The 22,417-nt window shown below is 48.0% G+C and overlaps 1 protein-coding gene across 5 annotated transcripts in view; it reads right to left on the bottom strand.

The window, feature by feature from the left end:
• The window catches only part of ADCY3 (adenylate cyclase 3), a 90,001-nt gene that overhangs the window by 33,198 nt on the left and 34,386 nt on the right, over positions 1–22,417 (bottom strand). For all 5 annotated transcript variants that reach the window (XM_057558196.1, XM_057558197.1, XM_057558198.1 and 2 more), the window contains exon 3: positions 14,737–14,886. In XM_057558196.1, coding sequence (XP_057414179.1) covers positions 14,737–14,886 — 150 coding nt within the window. The remainder of the gene's footprint in view (positions 1–14,736; positions 14,887–22,417) is intronic.

Below are 22,417 nucleotides of genomic sequence, written 5' to 3'. Positions count from 1 at the left end.
AAACCTGGGACCCCTACATTGGGAGCGTAGAGTCTTAACCACTGGACCACCAGGGAAGTCCTGAGGAACTGACTTTTAATTTTAAAATTTTAACTAATTTTAATTTAAATAGCCACAAATGGCTACGCAGCTCTAGAACACTACCGCAGCAATTAAGTCCAACTTGGAGGGACAGAGAGCAGCTGCCTGGAGCACTGTGTTGAGAAGGATGCCGAGGTCACGTCTGTGATCGGTGCAAAAGATTGCTACAATGTCTGCCATGGAAGCACACACCACCTGCTTCTGTCCTGGACCCAAAGCAGTAGCTCACCTGCAGGCTAAAACCCTTACAGCCATCACTGACTTCCCACTCTCTCATCTCCCGTTCTACCCAGCAGTAAGTCCCGATGGCTCTGCCTTCAAAACATACCCAGAATCCTCTGTCCTCCTCATCACCTCCATCCTGGTCTGGGCCATTATCCTCTCTCACCAAAATTACTGCAATGCTTCTAACTGGTCTCCCTGCTTCCACTGCTCTCTCTTCTCCACCATAAGCCCGACTGATCCATTTAAAACCTACAACCCTCCGATGTCTCCCATTTCCCTCAAGGGAAAAGCCAAGGTCCTAACGAGGCCCTGTAGAATCTGGCCCCCATCACCTCTCTGCCTCACCTCCTACCTCTCATCCCCTCACTTCTGCTCCATCTGCACTGACCACCTTGACATCCTATGAACATACCACAGGGCCTTTGCACTTGCTGCTCATTTCTCTGATCACTGCATGGCTCACACCCTCACTGCCTTCAGGTCTCTGCTCCAATCTCATCTTATCGGAAAGCCTCCTCTGGCCACACGATATTAAACAGCAACCTCCCTTCACTTCTGGCAGGCTCTATGCTCCTTCCCCTGCTTTATTTTTCTCCACTGCCTGTCCTACTTCCTAACACAGCATTTGTTTAATGACTGTCTCCCCCACTAAAATCTGTTCTGTTCACAACTGTACCCCCAGTGTCTAGAAGCGTGCCTCAAATATTTGTGGGATGAATCCTCTCTTTTAAGACAGTCTGACAATCCTATTCTGTTCCCATTTCACAGACAAAGAAATGGGGGCTCAAAGGACATAAGTAACTGGCTCAAGGTCATGGGGCAAGTAAGTGGCCTGGCTCAGATGTGAATGCAAGCTTCACTCTGCACCCTGTGTTGTCAGACATTTCCATTTCTCAAGGCAATCAGAAATACAAGTTTTTATATAGAATGTCCAAAGTTTTAAGTATTGGAAATTTTTGAAGCTCTGGGCAGGTCAAACAAAACAGAAACTGATAGCCCAGATGTAGTCTGGGGACTACTCACGTAATTCTGCTCATCAGTAGATCTCCCAAATAGAGGCCCTCACCGGGAGGGAGGGCCAACTCCCCTTCTGGGTTTTGTCGTGATGATTAAATGAGATAATTCAGTAAAAACTCAGCTCAAGACTGGGCAGAAGTAATTGTTAAAAAACAAACAAACAAAAAAACTACTCCTATTACTAAACAAAACTTCATCTTTACAGCCAGATAAAGGTGGGACGCACCACAACCCGGACCAGACTGGACCCCGACCGTAGACTCTACGACTGTGTGGAGAGAAGAACCCTGCTGGTGGACGTCTCTGGGCCCAGGACCCTCCAGAGCCCGGCAGGGCCCCAGCACGGAGGCCACAGCCCAGACACGGGACCATGCGCTAGCAGCACCACCAGCGCCCAGGCCCCCCGACCCAGCAAATGTCCCCCCACCGGCAGGGGCCTCTCCACGGCCTTCGAACAGCCTGTCCTCTGTGGACTCATCATGTGTATCACCTAACATGGCCTTGTTCTGCTAAATCCTGGAATGTCAGAATGAAGAACATTCTGTGAAATCCAAGAGGTGAGAGCTGGAACTGACAGAAGCACTAATGCCTACTTCATACCATGGGAAATTCACCTTCTGGCTTTTCTCAAACCAAGAGGCCTTCAAGGCTAAACTAAAAACTAAAAAATACTCGTGAGTGGTTCTGTGAAGCAGTTAAGACAGCAAGTATCTTTGGAGGCTGCTGTCAGGGGGTTTCCTCCATGGTTCCCGTCAAGTAAACGATGGGTTTGCCCCACCTCCATCAGCTGTGTCCTGGTGCAGTGACACAGGAGGCAGGTCCCCAGCCCCAACCCCACTGTTCCCAGGACAACAGCGGGCGCTTTGAGGGCTGACACTAGAAACCCACCCCCAGGCTAGGCGGCAGTAGCTCCTCCTCATCTCTCTCTCTGTCGCTCTGACTCCCCTCTCCCCACCAACTGAGGCTGAGGTCACTCTACACCTTATCCTCACAGCTAAAGGTCTTAAAGGGAACAGTGAGGCAGGCTTGGCCAGAGGTCAGAGACCTTCAGAAAGACCAGAAACTGAGCTTTTGAAATGGCAGCAGTCCCAGTCCCAAGCTTCTCTTACCAGAGAAGTCTGAGTCTCGCGATAAAGGGGTGACCTGCTCAAGGGCAGAAGGTCACCCACCCAGGGAAACACTCCTGCACAAAGAAGAAACAGCACCCCTAGTCAAAGGTGCTCTGGGCTTTGGGTTGGAGTAGCAGGGGAGGCAGAAGCGACTGCTCTGTCTGCATCCCCCCAGAGGTGAGGGCCCCCAGCGCTCACGCACACCGAGTTCCCCAGGGCACCACGGAAGAAGGTGATCTGACCTCTGGCCCTAGGTGGGTACGGGTGGCAGTGGATGGTTTTCTGGCCTAGAACCCCGCACAGGCAGCCTTGGGCTCTCCCTTAGATGCCCGGCCGCAGCTTCCTCCCCCAGGCGGGCGGGGACCAAGGGCAGCTCTCCTCCCCGGGTGAGGACCAGGTTGGTTTCCTAACTGAACATGATCCGAAGGAAGTGCAAGCCTGCGGTGTCCCCATCACCCCTCCATCCTCCCCCACATCCTCCTCCACCCACCTCCCACTCCCTGGGAAGTAATTCCGAGTATGTGCTTCAGAAAGGCTCAGAAGTCTAGAGCTTGTACCTGGCGATGGGTGTGTACTGGGTGGATTTCCTGGGTGCCTGCAGTTGTCAGGTGGCAGTCGGGGCGCTTAGCAACCCTCAAGGTCCCCAACTAAACCCTCGAGTTATGGTCACATGGGAATAAAGAAAAACAACTCCAGCTCCTTCCTCTGGGCCTCCTGCTCGACCCTAACAGGCCCGTGGATCTGAGGAGAAGCTGGAGACAGGCCTGAAGTCCACCCAGAGCACCCTGTGGTCAATGCCACTGGACGGCCTAAAGCTCCAGATACGCACTCGGCAATGCAACGAGAGCCCTCGCCTGCCAGGGCCACACTCACGGAGCCTCAACTCCATGAGGTCCCACCCCTCCCGGCAGGGGAGACAAGCTGAGCACCTGCCAGGGACAAGGCTGGCAGCCCACCCACCAGGCGTCACCCGCCGTCAGCAGGAGGCTGGTCATCTTAGCAAAGGAGAGCCCAACCTCCCAGGTGACAGCAGCAAAGAGGACAGAACTAGAGGATCCGGGGTGGGCTCCTGACGCCAGAGAGGAGAGTGATGGCTGGAGGCCGGCCACACACGGTGCCTCCTCCCAAAGCAGTTTAGAAGACAAGATAAACACTCGCCGATAAAAGAAAAAGTGAGACACAGACCCGGAGAACTAAATTCTGAAAGGAGGTCTCCCCTGCAAATTGGGAACTTTTAAAAAAGGCATTTAAACAAATGTGAGTACATAGGTGGCCAAACCAGCTTCTGTTTCCTCTCCCACTAGGACTTTCTGCAGCCCTTTCCAAAGCGTTTTCACATCTATTATCTCATTTTTATTCTCACGAGGGGCTTTCACAGGAGGAAAGTGAAATGGGAGTGTGCAACCTCTCCAGTGGCCTGCACTCAGCTCCGAAGACACATCAGCTGACATTCCTGGGATGTAAAATCAGCCCAGAGCCCACACCACTCGCCACATCAGCCCCGACGCCTGGGGAGGGAGCAAGCTCTGTCCGGAGTGGAGCCATGGACGAGGGTGCACCAGCCCCAGCCGGCTCCCATCCTGCCTCTTGGCTCCTCCTTAGCCAGCGTCCCCTGGGCTGGGGCCACTGCCATGTACTAAATTGTACAATATGGTTAATTTTATGTTAGATGTTGTTTACCTCAACAAAAAGGAAAAAACAAAAAAAAATCCAGCACACCTGAAAGCCTTTTCTAGCCGAGAACCCAATTTAACACACTATTTTTTTAAAATTATTTTTAAATGTAACCCCTGGACTATGGGAGGTTTTATTCTACTTCTCTGTATCTTCAAAATGTATCCAACAACAATAATATGATGGTAGACAGTTCACTGCCTACTCTTTAGCACTGTGCTAAAAAACCCTTTACATTGAGCTTCCATAATAACCATATGAGACGGGCATAAGACTTGAATATCTGGTTCTGAACTGCTACATCTGAGAATAAGATGTTACTTTTATAATCAGGGTTAACACTCTTTCAAACATAGAAGAAGGAAAAGAGACTTGAAGGAATATGCCTCTATCAGTATTTTTCCTTTATACTTGTCTATTTTGATCAAATATCATACAACGTATACTGAAAAAGAAAAGAAACTCTTCCAAACCTGTTTACCTCGCTGTGACTTGAGCCAAATAAGGAAACAGCAGGTAACAGGATGTTACCACTGTGTTGGGGCCTGTTCCCTGCAGCTGGGGTTTTCAAATAGGCATCCCTGAGGGGAGCTGCAGGGTTCCAAAAGCAAAGAAGTCTTTTCTAGATAAACAAGGAAAACTTAAGTGCCTAAGCCCACTCTCATTCATTCCTGGGAAGAGTGTAAATTGTTTGAACCTCTATGAGACAATTTGGTAATATTTATCAACATTAAAAATGCATGTGCCTGGTTCCTCAAAAAGTTAAATACAGAACCGCCATATGACCCAGCAATTCCACTTGGGTTTATACCCCAAAGACTTGGAAAGCTGGGACTCAAACAGATACTTGTACACCAACAGTGCATGGCAGCGTCATTCACAAGAGCTAAAAGGTGGAGCCCATCAACAAATGAATGGATAAGCAAAACATGTTACATACATACAATGGCATATTATTCAACCTTAAAAAGGAATGAAATTCTGATACATACTACAACATGGATGAACCCTGAAGACATTATTCTAAGTGAAATAAACCAGTCACAAAAGGGCAAATATTGTAGGATTCTACTTACATGAGGTACCTAGAACAGTCAAATTCATAAAGACAAAGTAGAATAGTGGTTGTCAGGGGCTGGTGGAGAGGAGGATGAGGAGTTAATATTTAATGGGTGTAGAGTTTCTGTTTGGGATGATGAAAAGGCTCTGAAAACCAACAGTGGTGATGGCGGCACAATGTTGTGAATGTACTTAATGTCACTGGACTTCTACACTTCAAAATGATTAAAATGGTAAATTCTATCTTCTGTATATTTTACCACAGCAAATATGCATATATATATATATACACACATATATGTATACACATACACACATATATACACATATACATATATATGTATACTTTTTAAAATGCACATGCCCTTTGATCCAGCAATTCCACTTCTAGGTTTTGAGTTTTCAGATATATTTGTACACGTATAATATGGTGTCCCTATAAAGATGTCTATTACAGCAATGCTTGCAGTAGCAAAAAATTGGAAATAACCTAGATGTCTACCTACAGGAGCCCTTTTAAATAAATGATGGTACCTCTATACGATGGAATACAGCACCGTCACAAAAAGCATGAAGCAATTGCAATATGGACTTAGAACCTTCTCTAAGGGATTAGGTGAATAGATGGAGTGCAGAAGAGTGAACATACTGCCATTTGTGTGTGAAAAGTCTGTACAGGCACACCTCAGAGATACTGCGGTTTCAGTTCCTGAATACTGCAATAAACCGAACATCGAAATAAAGGGAATACTGCAATAAAGCGAATATGTGAATTTTTTTGGTTTCCCAGTGCATATAAATGTTCGCACTATACTGTAGTCTATTAAGTGTGCAATAGCATATCAAAGGAAAAAGTATGTATCTTAATTTTTAAAAATACTTTATTGCTAAAAATCGTTAACAAACACCTAATCCTTCAGCGAGCCGTGATCTTTTTGCTGGTGGAGGATCTTGCCTTGATGTTGATACTGCTGACTGATCAGTGGTAGCTGCTGAAGGTGGCGGGAGCTGTGGCGATGTCTTAGAATTAGACGGCAACGAAGTCTGCAGCGTCAACGGACGCTTCCTTTCACGAATGGTTTCTCTGTAGCATGTAATGCTGTTTGATGGCATTTTACCAACAGTAAAACTTCTTTCAGAACTGAGTCAATCCTCTCAAACCCTGCCGCTGTTTTATCACTAAATTTAGGTAATATTCTAAATTCTTTGATGTCATTTCAACACTCTTCACAGCATCTTTATCAGGAGTAGAATCTACCTCAAGAAACCATCTTCTTTGCTCATTCGTAAGAAGCAACACTTCATCCATTAGTTTCATCAGCAATTCAGTCACATCTTCAGCCTCCACTTCTTTTTTTTTTAAATAAATTGATTTATTTTATTTATTTATTTTTGGCTGTGTTGGGTCTTTGTTGCTGCGTGCAGGCTTTCTCTAGTTGTGGCGAGCGGGGGCTGCTCTTTGTTGCGGTGCGCGCTCTTCTCATTGCGGTGGCTTCTCTTGTTGTGGAGCACGGGCTCTAGGTGCGTGGGCTTCAGTAGTTGTGGCACACGGGCTCAGTAGTGTAGTTGTGGCTCACGGGCTCTAGAACACAGGCTCAGTAGTTGTGGCGCAGAGGCTTAGTTGCTCCGCAGCATGTGGGATCTTCCCAGACCAGGGCTCTAAACTGTGTCCCCTGCATTGGCAGGTGGATTCTTAACCACTGCGCCACCAGGGAAGTCCCAGCCTCCACTTCTAATTCTAGTTCTCTTGCTATTTCCACCACATCTGCAGTTACTTCCTCCACTTAAGTCTTGAACCCCTCAGTCATTCACAAAGGTTAAAATCAGCTTCTTCCAATCTCCTGTTAATGTTGATAGTTTGACCTCTTCACATGAATCATGAATGTTCTTAACGGCATCTAGAATAAAGAATCCTTTCCGGAAGGTTCTCTATTTACTTTGCCCAGATCAGAGGAATCACTCTCTATGGCAGCTATAGCCTTACAAAATGTATTTCTTAAATAATGAAACCTGCAAGTTGAAATTACTCCTTGATCCATGGGCCGCAGAATGGATGTTATGTTGGCAGGCATGAAAACAACAGTAATCTCCTTATCCATCTCCATCAGAGTTCTTGGGTGACCAGGTGCATTGTCATTGAGCAGTGATATTTTGAAAGGAATCTTTTTTTCTGAGCATTAGGTCTCAACAGGTCTTAGCATAATTCTTAAGGGCCCTAGGATTTTCAGAACGGTAAACAAGCATTGGTTTCAATTTCAAGTCACCAGCTGCATTAGCCCCCAGTAAGAAAGTCAGCTCATTCTTTGAAGCTTTGGAGCCAGGCATTGACTTTTCCTCTCTAGCTATGAAAGTCCTAGATGACATCTTCTTCTAATAGAAGGCTGTTTCATCTACATTGAAAAACCATTGTTTAGTGTAGCCACCTTCATTAATGATCTTAGCTAGATCTTCTAGATAACTTGCTATAGCTTCTACATCAGCACTTGCTGCTTCATCTTGCATTTTCATGTTATGGAGATGGCTTCTTCCTTAGAACTCAGACCTCAGGAACCAACCTCTGCTGGCTTCAGTCTTTTCTTCTGCAGCTTCCTCACCTCTCTCAGCCTTCACAGAACTGAAGAGAGTTAGGGCCTTGCTCTGGATTAGGCTTTGGCTTAAGGGAATGTTGTGGCTGGTTTGTTCTTCTATCCAGACCATTAAAACTTTCTCCATATCAGCAATAAGACTCTTTTGCTTTCTCATCATTCTTGTGTTTACTGAAGTAGCACTTTTAATTTCCTTCAAGAACTTTTCCTTTGCGTTTACAACTTGGCTAACTGGTACAAGAGGCCTAGCTTCTGGCCTATCTTGGCTTTTGACATGCCTTCCTCACTAAAGCTAATCATTTCTAGCTTTTGATTTAAAGTGAGAAATATGTGACTCTTCCTTTCACTTGAACACTTAGAGGTCACTGTAGGGTTATTAATTGGCCTGATTTCAATATTGTTGTATCTCAGAAAATAGGGCGCCCGAGGAGAGGGAGAGAGATGGGGGAATGGCCGGTCAGTGGAGCAGTCAGAACACACATATTTATTGTTTGCCGTATCATATGGGCACAGTTCGTGGTCCCCCAAAACAATTACAATAGTAATATCAAAGATCACTGATCACAGATCACCACAACAAATATAATAATAATGAAAAAGTTTGAAATATTGTGAAAATTACCAAAATGTGACCCAGACACATGAAATGAGCAAATGCTGTTGGAAAAATATGGTGCTGATAGACTTGCTTGATTCAGGGTTGCCACAAACTTTCCTTTCCTTTTCTTTTTTTTTTTGGCCACGCCATGGCTTGTGGGATCTTAGTTCCCAAACCAGTGATTGAACCCGGGACCTCGGCAGTGAAAGCACAGAGTCCTAACCACTGGACTGCCAGGGAGTTCCCGCCACAAACTTTCAACTTGTTAAAAAAAAAAAAAAAAAATTCAGTATCTGCACAGCACAATCAATAAAGTGAAGTGCAATAAAGCAAGGTGTGCCTATATACAAAGATCTGGAAATAGAATACCTCTGAAACACAACAGAGGCAACAGTGGTTGTCTGAGGGATGGGGAAGTGGATGATATACAGAGGGAAACTTACTTTCCATGGTACAATTTTTTTCATACCTTTGTAATTTTATAATATGTACACTTTTAGCTACTTTGAAATAAACTTTAAAATATTTTAAATAACGTCCAACTCTTGCTTCTTATAGAGGAGTTTATATCAGACCAACCCTTCAGCCAAGAACAACTATAAAAGCTGGATAAAACACAAAAGAACAGCTATCTGAAGGCAATGGGAAACAACCAAGACAGCTAGGACTTCAGGGCACAAGCTCTCTGAGGGAAGAGAGACACGTTTAAGTGAGCCCAACACACTCTGCCATTTTCTCCCTTGAGACCAGGGTTGAGAGTCTGAACAGAGAGCAATGGCTAGAGCTTCCGAGGGGCTGGAGAAACAAGAACTGGTGAACAAGGATTCCAACACAGAGTCGAGGGGTGAGATCCTGGACAAAAGAGAACCATAGAAAAGTAAGCCTGACTTTCTCTACAACTACTCCCTTTGAGGCATTTGCCAATCCCTAAGCTGTATGGGGCAAGAGACCAAAAATCCAAGCAGAAAGTGACAGACAGGAGGCTAAAAATCAAAGGATAGTTTTGGCAGTCTCTTAATGCTGAGGAATTCAGGGTCCCTCAAGATGAGGACACCCTTTCAGTTAAGACCCCTGAAGGGATATTTCCTAAGAGTAGGCACAGAACAGAAACAGACCAGCTCTCAAGCTAAACCCAGCTTTAAATCTTCTCACCCCCCACATGGGCTCAATCTGAGCTAACCCTACCATAACCATCTGCTGCAAGGAAAGTAATCCTGTCTGGAGAGACACAACATCATTCAGAGCTGCTATTATTTTCCATACACAATATCCAGTGTTAATTAAAAGTCCAGGATGCCATAAGACAGGACCAAAAATCAAGAGAGAAAAGCAGACCCATCAGTATTCTGATACCATGGTTGTCAAAGACTTTAAAATAAATGTTTAATATGGCTCTAAAAATAGATGACAAAACGGAGAACTTAACCAGAGAACTCAAGTCTATTTTTTAAAATCAAATGGAAAAATTTTTTAAATAAAATAAAATAAAATGGAAATTCTAGAACTGAAAAAAGTACAATACTGAAGTTAAGGATTCCAGAGATGAGCTCAACCATTGAGTTGACAAAGCAGAAGAGAGGATTAGTAAACTGAAAGTTAGGTCAGTAAAAATATTCAGTCTGAAGCACAGAAAGAAAAAAAGGAAGATCCAGACATTTATGGAACATGGTAGAAATGTCTAATAAAGATATCTAGAGTCATAGAAGGAAAGGACAGAATGAGGGAGAAGCTACAAAAAGATACTGGCTAGGGGCTTCCCTGGTGGCGCAGTGGTTGAGGGTCTGCCTGCCGATGCAGGAGACACGGGTTCGGGCCCTGGTCCGGGAGGATCCCACATGCTGCGGAGCAGCTGGGCCCGTGAGCCACAACTACTGAGCCTGCGCGTCTGGAGCCTGTGCTCCGCGACAAGAGAGGCCGCGATGGTGAGAGGCCCGCGCACCGCGATGAAGAGTGGCCCCCGCTTGCCGCAACTAGAGAAAGCCCTCACACAGAAACGAAGACCCAACACAGCCAAAAATAAAAATAAATAAATAAATAAAAAAAAAAAAATTAAAAAAAAAAAAAAAAAAAAAGATACTGGCTAAAAATTTTCATCAAGCCATCAATGCAAGAAGCTCTTTGAGTACAAAACAGGGTAACTTCAAAAGAAAACTCCTAGGCAAAACTAAAACCGAAGACAAAAAGAAAACAGTAAAAGCAACCAGAGGAAGATAATATGCATTAGTTTAAAAGGAGCAACAGTATTATTGTACAACACGGGGAATATAGCCAATATTTTATAATAACTATAAATGGAGTATAATCTTTAAAAATTGTGAATCACTATATTGTACATCTGTAACTTATATAATATTATACAGCAACTATACTTCAAAAACTAAATAACAAAAGGAGCAACACTATGTCCTACAGCTGGAAGCCCGAGGATAATAGAAAGACACCTTCAAAGGGCAGAAAGTAAAAATCCAGAAACCTTAAATTCTATATCTGATAAAAAATGACTTTCAAAATTGAAATCAAAATAAACACACTTCTAGCAATTAGAAATGGAGAGAATTTAGTGCCAACAGACCGACTTGAAAAGCAATATTAAAAGGAATTCCTCAAGAAGATGGAAGCACAGCAATGAAGAAGAAATGGAGTGTAACTGAGAGGGTAAAATACGGGCAAACGTAGGTAATGAATATTAACTGTAGAAGACTATAATGTAACTTTATGAGACTGTTTTGTGGGGCTTAAAACATATGTTGAATTAAAATACATTACAATCGAATCACAATGTTGTACATGTGAAACTAACAAAATATTGTAAATCATCTATACCCCAATTTTTTAAAAACCTGAAACAAATAAATAATAAAATACAATATATTACAGTGGCCAGAAAGTATTGGGGAGGGGGAATTAAGTGTTGTGAGGTCTTTGCATTGTGACCAAAGAGGCAAAAAATACTTTGGGGTAGATGCAAATGAATCATAATTGACACTTATTGACCTTACTTCATTTTTGAAAGACATTTTGATACATTTTGTAGAATATACATTATTCTTAAGTGCATCAAAACCAATCACATGCTAGGTCAAAAATCAAGTTTCAACAAATTTCAAAGGGCTAAAATCATACAGAGCATAGTCTTTGACCGCAGTCAAATGAAGCTAAAAATCAGTACTAAAAAGATAACTTTTAAACATTCCCCAGACATTTGGAAATTAACGTACTCCTAAATAGCTCATGGATCAAAGGCATCTCAATGGATTTAGAAAATATAAATTTCAGAATTTAGAAAATGGAACTAAATGACAACAGGAATATGACATATCAAAACTTGTGGGATAGGGCTTCCCTGGTGGCGCAGTGGTTGAGAATCTGCCTGCCAATGCAGGGGACGCGGGTTCGAGCCCTGGTCTGGGAAGATCCCACATGTTGTGGAGCAACTGGCCCCGTGAGCCACAATTGCTGAGCCTGCGCGTCTGGAGCCTGTGCTCTGCAACAAGAGAGGCCGTGATAGTGAGAGGCCCGCGCACCGCGATGAAGAGTGGCCCCCACTTGCCACAACTAGAGAAAGCCCTCGCACAGAAACAAAGACCCAACACAGCCATAAATTAAAAAAAAAAAAAAAAAAACAACTTGCGGGATAAAGCTAAAGCACTGTAATGAGGGAAATCTATAGCATAAGTACATGTTTTAGAAAAGAAATGTTGGAAATTAGCTATATCAGTTCCATTTCAAGAAGGTAAAAAAGAACACTAAATTAATCCCAAAGAAAGGAAATACAAAGTTAGAAGCATAAATTAATGAATTACAGAAATGCACAAAGAACCAACAAGGTGTTTCACTGAAAAGGCTAAAACATTAATAAACCTTAGTAAGACAAATTAAGAAAAAATTTAAAAACAGAAGGCACAAATTACCAATATCAGTAATGAAAAAAGGAATACAAATCCCATACACAATGACACATAAAAAGAAAATATAATGAACATTATGTCAAAAATTTGAAAACTTAGATGAAATGGACAAGTTCTTGAAAAAACAAAAACTTTCCAAAACTCATGCAAAAAGAAATGCACAACATTATATCTTTAGATGAAACAACCTTCTCATAAAGAAACCTCCAGACCCAATAGGGCTCCACTAGTGAATTCTTCTAAACATTAAAGGAATAACCTAAATCTTCCTTAAACTCTTCCAGGGATTAGAAAGAGGGAACATTTCTCCAATTAATAAGTCTGGCATAACCATGATACCCAAACCTGTCAAGGACACGGAAAGAAAGTTAAAATGGCAAGCAGCTCTCATGTCCATAGTCACAAAAGTCCTAAGGAAAATACAGCAAATTGAAACTCACAGGTGGCAGAATTCCAGCCCTCCTGATGGTGATAATGCTTTTCTCACTCTCAAAGGAACTGACACAGATTCTCCCATGTTACCGCCAAATTTATTATCATCTACTATTTACATATAGGGAAACTGAGGCCCAAAGAGGGGAAGAGTCCACTTGATGGCCATTTACAGCCACCTGCTGTAGCCCAGCAAGGCCTGGGGATGAGGTCTGTGCCCCTCCTGCCCCTGCACCTCCCTTCTGCCTCCCTGGACCCCTCACTCCTGGGCTAGTGTCTGAGCAGGTAACGCACAGGAGCAGCAGCATGGCCTGGGCAGGCTGCCAGTGCCCCCTGGCCGCTCCTTGGTGTCCACGAGGCCTGGAGCACACAGGCGTGGTTCTCTCAGCCAGACCCCAGGCTCCCCGCACTGATCCTGCCCAAAGGGGCATTAGAAGGTGGGCCTTGTGGCCTATGTACCTCAGCCTGACCATCACTGTTTCCAGCTTTACTGGTTACAAAGCCCTTCTGTGTTTCCCATCTGACCCTCAGCAAGATGAGTATCAACATCTCTACTTTGGAGTATCAACACCCCCACTTTGCAGATGAGGGAAGTGAGACTCTATGGGGTGGATAACTTGTCTAAATCATCCACCCAGAGACTAACAGATCCAGGGTGAGACTCAGGGCCTTCCTCACCACACCAGGAGGCCCCCACCAAGCACTACTGACCGTAATTGAAGATGTCCTGGATTATACATTATGAGACAGACAAGATGAACACAGATGGGTATGCTGAAAACTGCACAGACTATATAAAAAAGAACTCCCCAGTCCAGCTCAGTGGTGACACATGCATTTTTTTAAAATGTAGAGAACCCAGAGGGCTGCCTCCACATTATGAGAGATCAAATGCAAACAAGAACCAAGACAGCGTAAAAAGCAGAAATTAAAGAATGCCTTTGAAGGAATTCAATATAGCCAGTAAAGCTTTACTGACTATTCTTTAAATATGTTCAAGCCGCAGCAGCTCCCCGGTAACCACGGGATACAGGGCCGAGGAGAAGGGGACGAATATGACGGGCCCTTTGTCACAACGGAGGTAGGAAGGTTCCCCTTCTAAAGCCTGTCTTCTGAAAGAGATGAGTCCGAGGCCCAGCTCAGAAGCTTCTAGATCTCACTGGTAAACAGAGAGAGAAAGAACCTCCCAGGACAGACAAAGCTAGGACACATCAGCTAAATGACTCAGTGTGTGCCTTCAAATAGCACTGTCTAGAGAACATGAGGCCCACCAGTGGGGCCCCCCGAAACTAAGGCCCCACCCACCTGGGTGGCAGGGTCTATGAAAACAGCAATTTCAGTGAACCCACTGAACCCAGAGCAAACAGCACCACCTGAACACAAAATGACATGGTTCCCAGAGCAGAGAAATCATATGTTTTCAACCTATTGAGTTTGTTTGCTCAGGGCAAGTCAACCTATGGATAACAGGAAACTGGTGGATGTCATTTCTGAAATCCTTCAAAAAGCATGTGAGATGAATCCAGACCAAAAACTATTTAAAAGACTGAGTCACACGAGAGCGGGGAGTTTCTGCAGTGGATCAGGCTGGAGTCAAGCCAGTAAACAAAAAGAGGGGACAGCAGGCAGGCACTTCTCTTGATGGAAAAATGTAAACAGTGGGCTCCCCAGGGGTTGGGCTCAGTTTTAGGTCTTCACAAATGACTTAGCGGGAGAAGGCAGTGGAGAGATTGCCCTGAGCCTGTGGGAGGAGGGGTGAGGGGCTGATAAACTTCACACACAAGGGCCCCCGAGGCCAGGGGATGGGTCTCCCACCCCCACCCCACCGCAGGGAGAGGAGCCCTGAGAACAAAGCAGGTGAGCATCTGCCCAGGGAGGTGTGGCAGAGGGAGCGGGGAGAGGAATAACACAGAGTGATACCTCCAGAGAAAAAGAATTCACACGGAGCCCTGGAGTACCCACAGCAACTGGGTCCACGCCCTTCCGACAGGCCCCAAACCCAGGCTCCAGGCCGGCACTGCCCCAAGGCCACCCCCAGAGAGCCTCACCTGCTGCTGGCTCTGCTCCTCCAGGTTCATCTTCACCTCCAGCGACTGGCGGGCCTCCAGGAAGGCCTTGCGGTGCTTGCGGTCCGCCATGTAGTAGGACATGATGCCCACGACGATGGCGCACAGGTAGAGGAAGACGTTGGCCAGAATCTGTATCCAGAGGAGGAAGAGAGGAAAGGACAACGGTCAAGGCATGTCTTCAGGAGAAGGATGGAGGAGGTGGGCAGGTGGTGACCCAAATCCAACTGCAAGTTGCCCACTGTCCAGGGAGGTCCCCAGCAAAGCTTCTGACCTCGAGGGGGTATTCAGATCCCTGAAGTAGACCCTGCCCCATCACTATGGATGAGTGAGGGGACTGCTGTTCTCCCTTCCACCTTTTCATGGTAGGGAAGCTGGCCAATCCTGCCCACCTGTGACGCCTGAGCAGTCCTTCTGCTACTCATCCATTCACTCACTCACTTGTTCAACCACCACTTACTGCACCCTTACTTCGTAGGTGCATTTAGGTACTGTGCTGATTAGCTGGGGGGGGAAAGTGAACCCAGATCTACTGGCCAGGGGTGTATAACCTAACAGCTGCAGATCATATGGAATGTCACAGGAGACCAGAAGAGGTCCTGGGCTGATTTAGTTGTCACGATGCCACCTAACACGTGTGCCGCAGGCTACAGGCTTCTGGGATTCACATGCATCCTCTGAGCCAACCCCACCTGCCAGCAGGTGAGAGGGTGGCCAGTACCAACATCCAGGTCTCATGAAGAACTGAAGCTATAGGCAGGGGAAGAGGCAGGTGGGATCTGACGTCTGTCCAGTGAGCTCGGTGCATTGGCACCAAGGGCTTCTTTGGGCATCGAGAACCTGTTCCCCCACCCCTGGCACCCTGCAGGCTGGCCTAGGTGTCCTTGGTCCCCAGCCCGCTCCCACAGGCCGCCAGAGGTAACCTTGGCTATGGACCTGACATTCAAACCACACCTGATTTCCTGGCGCTGTCTGCTGCCGGCTCCGATCCTTGACCTGACTGGGCCCCATTTGGGGCTGGACCAGGTTCTAATTCCTCCCACCTCTCCAAGACCACTGGCCATGAAGCTTCTCCAACAAGGCCTGTTCCCAGGTCTGGTGCCTCCCATTCCCCCGAGGCTGCCCCACGCTCCCTGCCTTGATTCCCTGAGGTCCTGCCAGAGGCGGACAGACCCCTCCTCCCAAGGGTGTGGTTTCTGGAGCAGAAGTTGGAAGTTGAGAGGCAGGAAGGGAGACAGAAGTTCTTAGTTTCTGACCCTAGGGGAAGAAAAGATTGGCCCAGCGGAACACAATAAATTCTGGGGTAGGTGAAAAATGCAGGGAAGTCAATTTTAGATGTTGAAACAAGATAGTTTAATAGACAATAAGGCAAGTTCATTCTAACATCAATTTCCTGGGTACTCTCGGTTATGCTGTATCCCTCTGACTGTTTTGATGTTTCATCAGGGCTGTCGGTCGAAACTAACCAGGAGGACCTACCACCCCCAGCAGAAGCTTCCTGAAGAGTCTGTACTTGGGCACCAGTCTAAGCCCAGGGGGCACTCAACAAAGGCTCGCTGAGCAATGAATTAATTAGCAGGTGAGGTGTGTCGTGGTGCTGGTCATCAAATCACTGGGTGAAGATTTCACGAGCTTCCTAGATGGCTGGTTCTAGCAACTAACAACCAGCTGTGTTCTTGGGCCTGGGCAGCCTGATTGCCTACACCGTCTGCGGGGCAAGCAGGGGATTTCAAAGTCCTGTAGGACGGCTCCTGCACCTTCTTCTGGGCCATGACAACCCATTCCCATCTGAGTGGTCAGTATGAGTGTGCCCACTGGTCATTAGTATGGTCAGGCCACTTACTAAACATCTGATGATCGGAAAAGCTGCCAATTTATAATTTATGTTCAGTGAGTCAAAGCAAATCACACAGATCATTGGGTCTCAAAGCCAGTCTAGCCTGAGGTCCAGGAACCTCCACCAGCCCAGAAGCCACCCTCCTGTGGGGTCCGTGTGGCTTTAGAAACCTGCCCAACTCCAAGTTCATGGCGCAGGAAGCTGGTCAAGGTCAGGCTGCACCCCGTGCATCCTCACCAAGCAGTGGCACTCGACCGAAGCCCATGCGGGGTCCAGACACAGCAGCCACCGGGCCGAGGGTCTCCAGGCTGACAGGGCTTGGGGTCCTGGAGGGCGAGGGAGGAGCCCCACGTGTGGACCCCACACCTGCCAGTGTCAGCAACTGAACCAGGGGCTCCAGACAAGGCAGGCTGACCTGGGGCCACAGGCCTGTCTCTGCCCTGGCCACAACCAACCTGGGCTGTCACACGGCTGGGGACAGAGCTCCTCACCCAGGGGTCTTCCTGACCACCTCATGAGGATGCACGAGGCGGGCTCTGTAAAATGTACAGTGCTGAGCTTGTACAGTGCTGAGCTACTGTCATTACCCATAGGGCGTCCACCTAAGAAAACCAAACCTGCAGACAGGCTGTCAGAGAGCAACTCTAGTGGAAAAGTTTCAAACCAAAGATTATAATACAAAAAATAAGAGGATTCAGGGACTCCCCTGGTGGCACAGTGGTTAAGAATCCACCTGCCAATGCGGGGGACACGGGTTTGAGCCCTGGTCTGGGAAGATGCCTCATGTCACGGAGCAACTAAGCCCGTGCTCCACAACTACTGAGCCTGCGCTCTAGAGCCTGCGAGCCAGAACTACTGAGCTCACATGCCACAACTACTGAAGCCCGCGCACCTAGAGCCCGTGCTCCACAAGAGAAGCCAGCGCAATGAGAAGCCCGCGCACCGCAACGAAGAGTAGCCCCCGCTTGCTGCAACTAGAGAAAGCCCCCGCGCAGCAACGAAGACCCAACACAGCCAAAAATAATTAATTAATTAATTAATTATTTTAAAAAAGAGGATTCAGGTTGGGTTCATGCCTGGGGAATGTCCAGGCAGGACAGCATTCCTTTCATTGAAGTGCACATTTTAAAATAAAATCTACTTTTGTACTCACTTGTAGGTACAGATGATCTAGAAAGTGAATTTAAGAGGAGCGCTGGACTCTGGCACTGCCCCTTGCTAGCTGGGTGGCCGCCAGGTCAAATAACCTCCCTGAGCTCACTTCGTCACCTATGAGCGAGGGAGGGACTGACTCATCTGGAAGACCCCCCGGTCCTGACACTGGTCCTCATCAGACCTCACTTCTGAGGGCCAAGGTTGGGATTGGCGATGACCTGGTCCTGAGAGGCCAGGGGAAGGAGAGCAGGTCAGTTCCAAGTTGGCCAGAGAGCCACGCTGCCTCCCGGGCCCTGGGCATCCCCGGACCCAGAGGCCTCATCCCCTTCCTGACCTGCACTCTCGGCTGCAGGGATGCGGAGGGAGACGGCCACATCTGGACCATGCGCTGCAGAGTCAGGTGGGTCCTGCAGGTGCCATCCATGCCAGGGAACTCCCTCCCGCCTTCCAGTGAGCACATCTGTTTCCAGACAATTCTCCCGACAGTCCCAGGCCTTGGGTCTCCTGGAGCTCCCCCAATTCTCTAAACTTGCCTCAACTGAAGAAAGGGCCCTCAGGGCGCTGCTGCTCTGGTCCACCCAACCTCTCTCTCCAGGGCTACGAGGCCCAGAAGGAGTGTGGCAACCCCCCGGTGCCAGGCAGAGGGGGGGCGAGAGGCTCAGCCTCCAACTCCAGGGCACAAATCCACTAAGCCAAGGAGACCTCCAGCCCAGGAAGCAGGGGTTCGCTCTGGGGAGGAGGGCTGGGGAGGGAGCAGGAACTGCACTGCAACACGGTCCCCTGGGGTGATGGGGGCCCAGAGGTGCACAGGTGACCGGCGGGGCGGATGAGGGTGTGGACAGCAGTCCCCATGTGCAGCCAGGGCCGGGAGCCCCTGATCCTGGCCTGTTTCCTCGCCTGTAACATCCTCTCACATCACAACCCTACGTTCTAGACACGGTCACACACCTCACCCACCTCATCTCCTTTAATCTTCACAAGGCAGGTGATATTATTCCAATTTTACAGAAGGAATTGAGATTAAACAAGGGCTCAAAACTAGAGGATAAGGTTTCTTCCTGCACTCATCTCTTATTATTGTGATGCAAAACCCCACCCTACAAGCACCCCTCAGCTAATTTACATATTTATAACCCCACCTTTCCCCAGAAAGGCTGTTAGATATTTTTTAAAACTAAAATTAAAATTTCCACCAAAATACCAGCCCTAAAGCACTTATTGTGAGCTGCTTGCATTTTTAATCTGAAACAAAGTAGTACATCTACAGATTTCCACAACTTCCCTACACATGGGTGGTCATTAGCTCTAGGCTCAGAAATCCCTCAATTATGCCTGTGTGTCTCACTTAGCAAAAGGGATGTGCTCCTCCCAACACGCTTGGAAAAAATGAGTTGTGCTCCTTCGGCAGTGGGCCCCGAACAGCGCCAGCACCGAGGAATCGACGGTGACCAGGACGCCCCCGCGGAGCACGGGAGCCCAGCGCTGCCGGAGAAGGTCCAGGTCAGGCCACGATGATGGGTAAGTGGGGCGGCTGTCATCTCTCTAACACATCCGTTAGTATGGCCTCTCACTACAGTTTAAGAGCTGCAGACCCAGGAAAATCTTTGGCCACCAGGAAAGGTTGAACCCTAGAGAGAATCCGAAATGTGTCTCTCACGTGACTATGACAAATGGGCTCCTCCCAGCTGAGCCTTGACCTCTGCAGGCCTGGGATGAATTTTCCGGTGCTCCCACCCCAGTGAGGGGTGAAGGGCTTCCTTGTCAGAACTCGTCTCTTCTCCCTCCAGGACTGCCTTCCCTGCACCCACTGCTGCACAAATACCCCCCAACCCTCAACACTCCAGCAACAGCCGGCCCACCTGGCAGCCCCTCTTCCTGCTCAGCCTCCCATCTCCCTTCCTCCCTCTCCATCCCTTCCCCATCCTCCTCACACACGTCTGCCCCTCTCTAACACACGGGGCACCTGCTAAGGCAGGCACTGCTGTCCTCCTCACCCCTGTGTCCCCAGAGCCCAGCCCAGGCCTCATCCAGCACCCGGTGCTCAGGAACCCAGAGCTGTTGGGCTGGACGGACCAGGTAATGGAACCACGTCACAGACTCACCCCTCACCTGACCCCTTCAGCCTCTGGCCAGCAGACAAGAAGCCAGCATAAAGCCCACCTCTGGCCCCCACCATCTCCCCGGGACCCAGCCTTCTAATTAATACCCCATCTGCTGCACCCCACCCTAAGAGCAGAGAGGAACGGGGCTCGGTCATCCCCCAGGATGGAGCAGACCCCCCAGGACAGCAGGTGGGGGACACTCCAGGAAATATCCAGAGTACAAGGCAGAGCATACAAAGCGGTGAGAGAAGAGTGGGGATGGGTGGCAGGGTCTCATTCATTCAGGAAGAGGTTAGATGGCTTCACACATGCGCCAGAGAGAGATGGGGTCTTGGAAACATGATGACGGGGCTCTGATACCACGGCCAGTGAACAAGCGTAGCCCGAAGGCTTCTGCCCTCTATAGTCATCCAAACGACGTATTTGGACAGCTCCAGCTCCACTTTCCAGTTCTGAAAGTCAGCAGGAGCCCCGATGCACAGACCCTCACTCCTGGCTCTTCCGAGTGGTCCGGGGCCAGCGAAGGCAGCACCTCGACCTGGCCGTCCACACTAGGCGGGCGGTGCCCCCCACATCTCCAAGGCTGAGAAGCCCTGCTCTGGGGTGCCGTCGAGGTTACCTCTTCGTGTCCCAGTGGCCTCCTTTCGACTGGGCAGCAGTCTTATTTCAAACAAATTGTTCTTTTTTTCTTTTAAACACAAGATTTTAAAAATAATGAATAAAATGAATGCATCTCCCAAGTGGGTAAACATTCAGCCTAAAGCTTCATCTAACCCATGGCAGCTAGATAATGTGTTTATAATACACCCCCAGCTCAGAAATGCAACCGTGAGAAAATTCCTTTACAAGATCCTTCCTCTTGGAATCTGATGAGTCACAATGTCCCGCACGTTTTCTAACAGCCCACGGGGACAGGGACTGCTCTTAGTGGGGCTTTAAGATGGAAGTCACCCCATCAGAGGCAGGCTGGTGGCTCAAATGCCTAGGCTGACCTCTCCCTATAAACTCATTCCGGCCCGCAGATTCCAGAACATTCCCGAACAGGGGAGAAGAGACCGAGGGCGAGACAGCAGCTCTGGGGTGTCAGTGTCCATGTCAGCTGCCCTCGGAGACCTTGTGATTCTCTGCTGCTGGGGAAAGGCCCCTGTTCATTACAGCTAACTTAGATGTTTTCGAAAAAAACTCTCCAAGGAGCTGCAGGGCAGGAAGGAGCGGGGGAAGGCACCTCTGAAGGCAACCAGCCTCCCCAACCTAAGGAAGACTGGCCGGAGCCTGTGGTGGCAGCCCCAAAGTGCCCGTGGGGTCCCCACCTGTGGAGCCATGCTCCCTGCAGACACTTGGAGGGGCCTACTAGCGGGTGAACGCATGGCAAAGAGGTTGGGCCACGCCGTCACAGAGACCTCCCACACCACCAGCAGGCTGTGTGACCTGGAGCAAGTCACTTAACCTCTCTGAGACTTGGCTTCCTCATCCTCACAGTAACCCTGAAGGCTGTTCCACTAAGATTAAAAGAGAGATTCTAGGCAACACCACCTAACAGAGGGCTTGGCGTAAAATATGTTCTAAATGACTTTTTTTTCCTTTTCTTCCAGAGAGGAGAAAGAAAACTGGGACCTAATAATAATACTTTAATGAAGTTTTACAAGAGACTTCACATTCATTATCTTATTTGTTTGTCACAACAGTAAAGTTTTCTTATTCTCATTTTATAGAAGAGACTTGAAGCCCAGAGATATTGGGTTATGAGCCCACAGTCTCCCAGCAATGCTGAAACTGGAACCCAGATCTCCTTCCTCTTTTTTTCCCCCTACATACACAGAATTTAAATTTCAAGACATTAAAAAAGCTCTGTCCCAGCCCAGAGGACGGAATATCAGAAGCCAGCCTGACCAGACACATGTAGCCTGGGGGCAGATCCACCGCTGCTTTCTTGCCCAGGAAGCACACCACCCAAACATGAGTCCAGGGCCCCTTTCCCTATGTTACTGTCTCCTTAGCTGAGTTGTGATGAGGGTCGGCAGAGGCTCGGCGAAGTCCTAGGTGCTGGAGGTCCCCAGGGAGCACAGAACCCAGTGAGGACCTGGAGCATCTCTGTGGGTTGGGAGGTCCGTAGACAGTGGGGTGACGCTCCCATGCTGCCCCGGAGCAAACTCCAGCATCTCTCTGCCACAAGGTGACTGGGGTCGCCAGTAAATACAACCCTGCTTGACACAATGCAAGGTTCAAGCCTTGGGGCACTGTGACATGCCCCTCCAAGCCAGACATTTGTCAAGTTTCCACCACGTGCCTCAAAAGGACTTCCAGAAGCTTCCTACTTGTTTAATAGCTGGGACATGCCTCTGCTAAAAGATATGCAGTGTTCACCCTCTTCCAAAACAAAGATGACTTCCAGATAGGCATCCAGCCATCTCGACATGTGACACAAGGTCCCTCATGACCTGCTGGGTGGCCAGAACAGCTTCCCAGGTTGTGTACTGCACACCCCTAGGGGCACCACTCCAGACTCAGACACGATGGCTCCCCCAGAGACGTGCAACAGGGAAGCCCTGACCATTGGGCTCCACTGTCA

Source organism: Balaenoptera acutorostrata, chromosome 12 (genome assembly GCF_949987535.1).
Source record: "Balaenoptera acutorostrata chromosome 12, mBalAcu1.1, whole genome shotgun sequence".
Taxonomy (NCBI): Eukaryota; Metazoa; Chordata; class Mammalia; order Artiodactyla; family Balaenopteridae; genus Balaenoptera; species Balaenoptera acutorostrata.
Note: the sequence above shows the minus strand (reverse complement) of the source record. Positions and strands in the feature narration are given on the sequence as shown.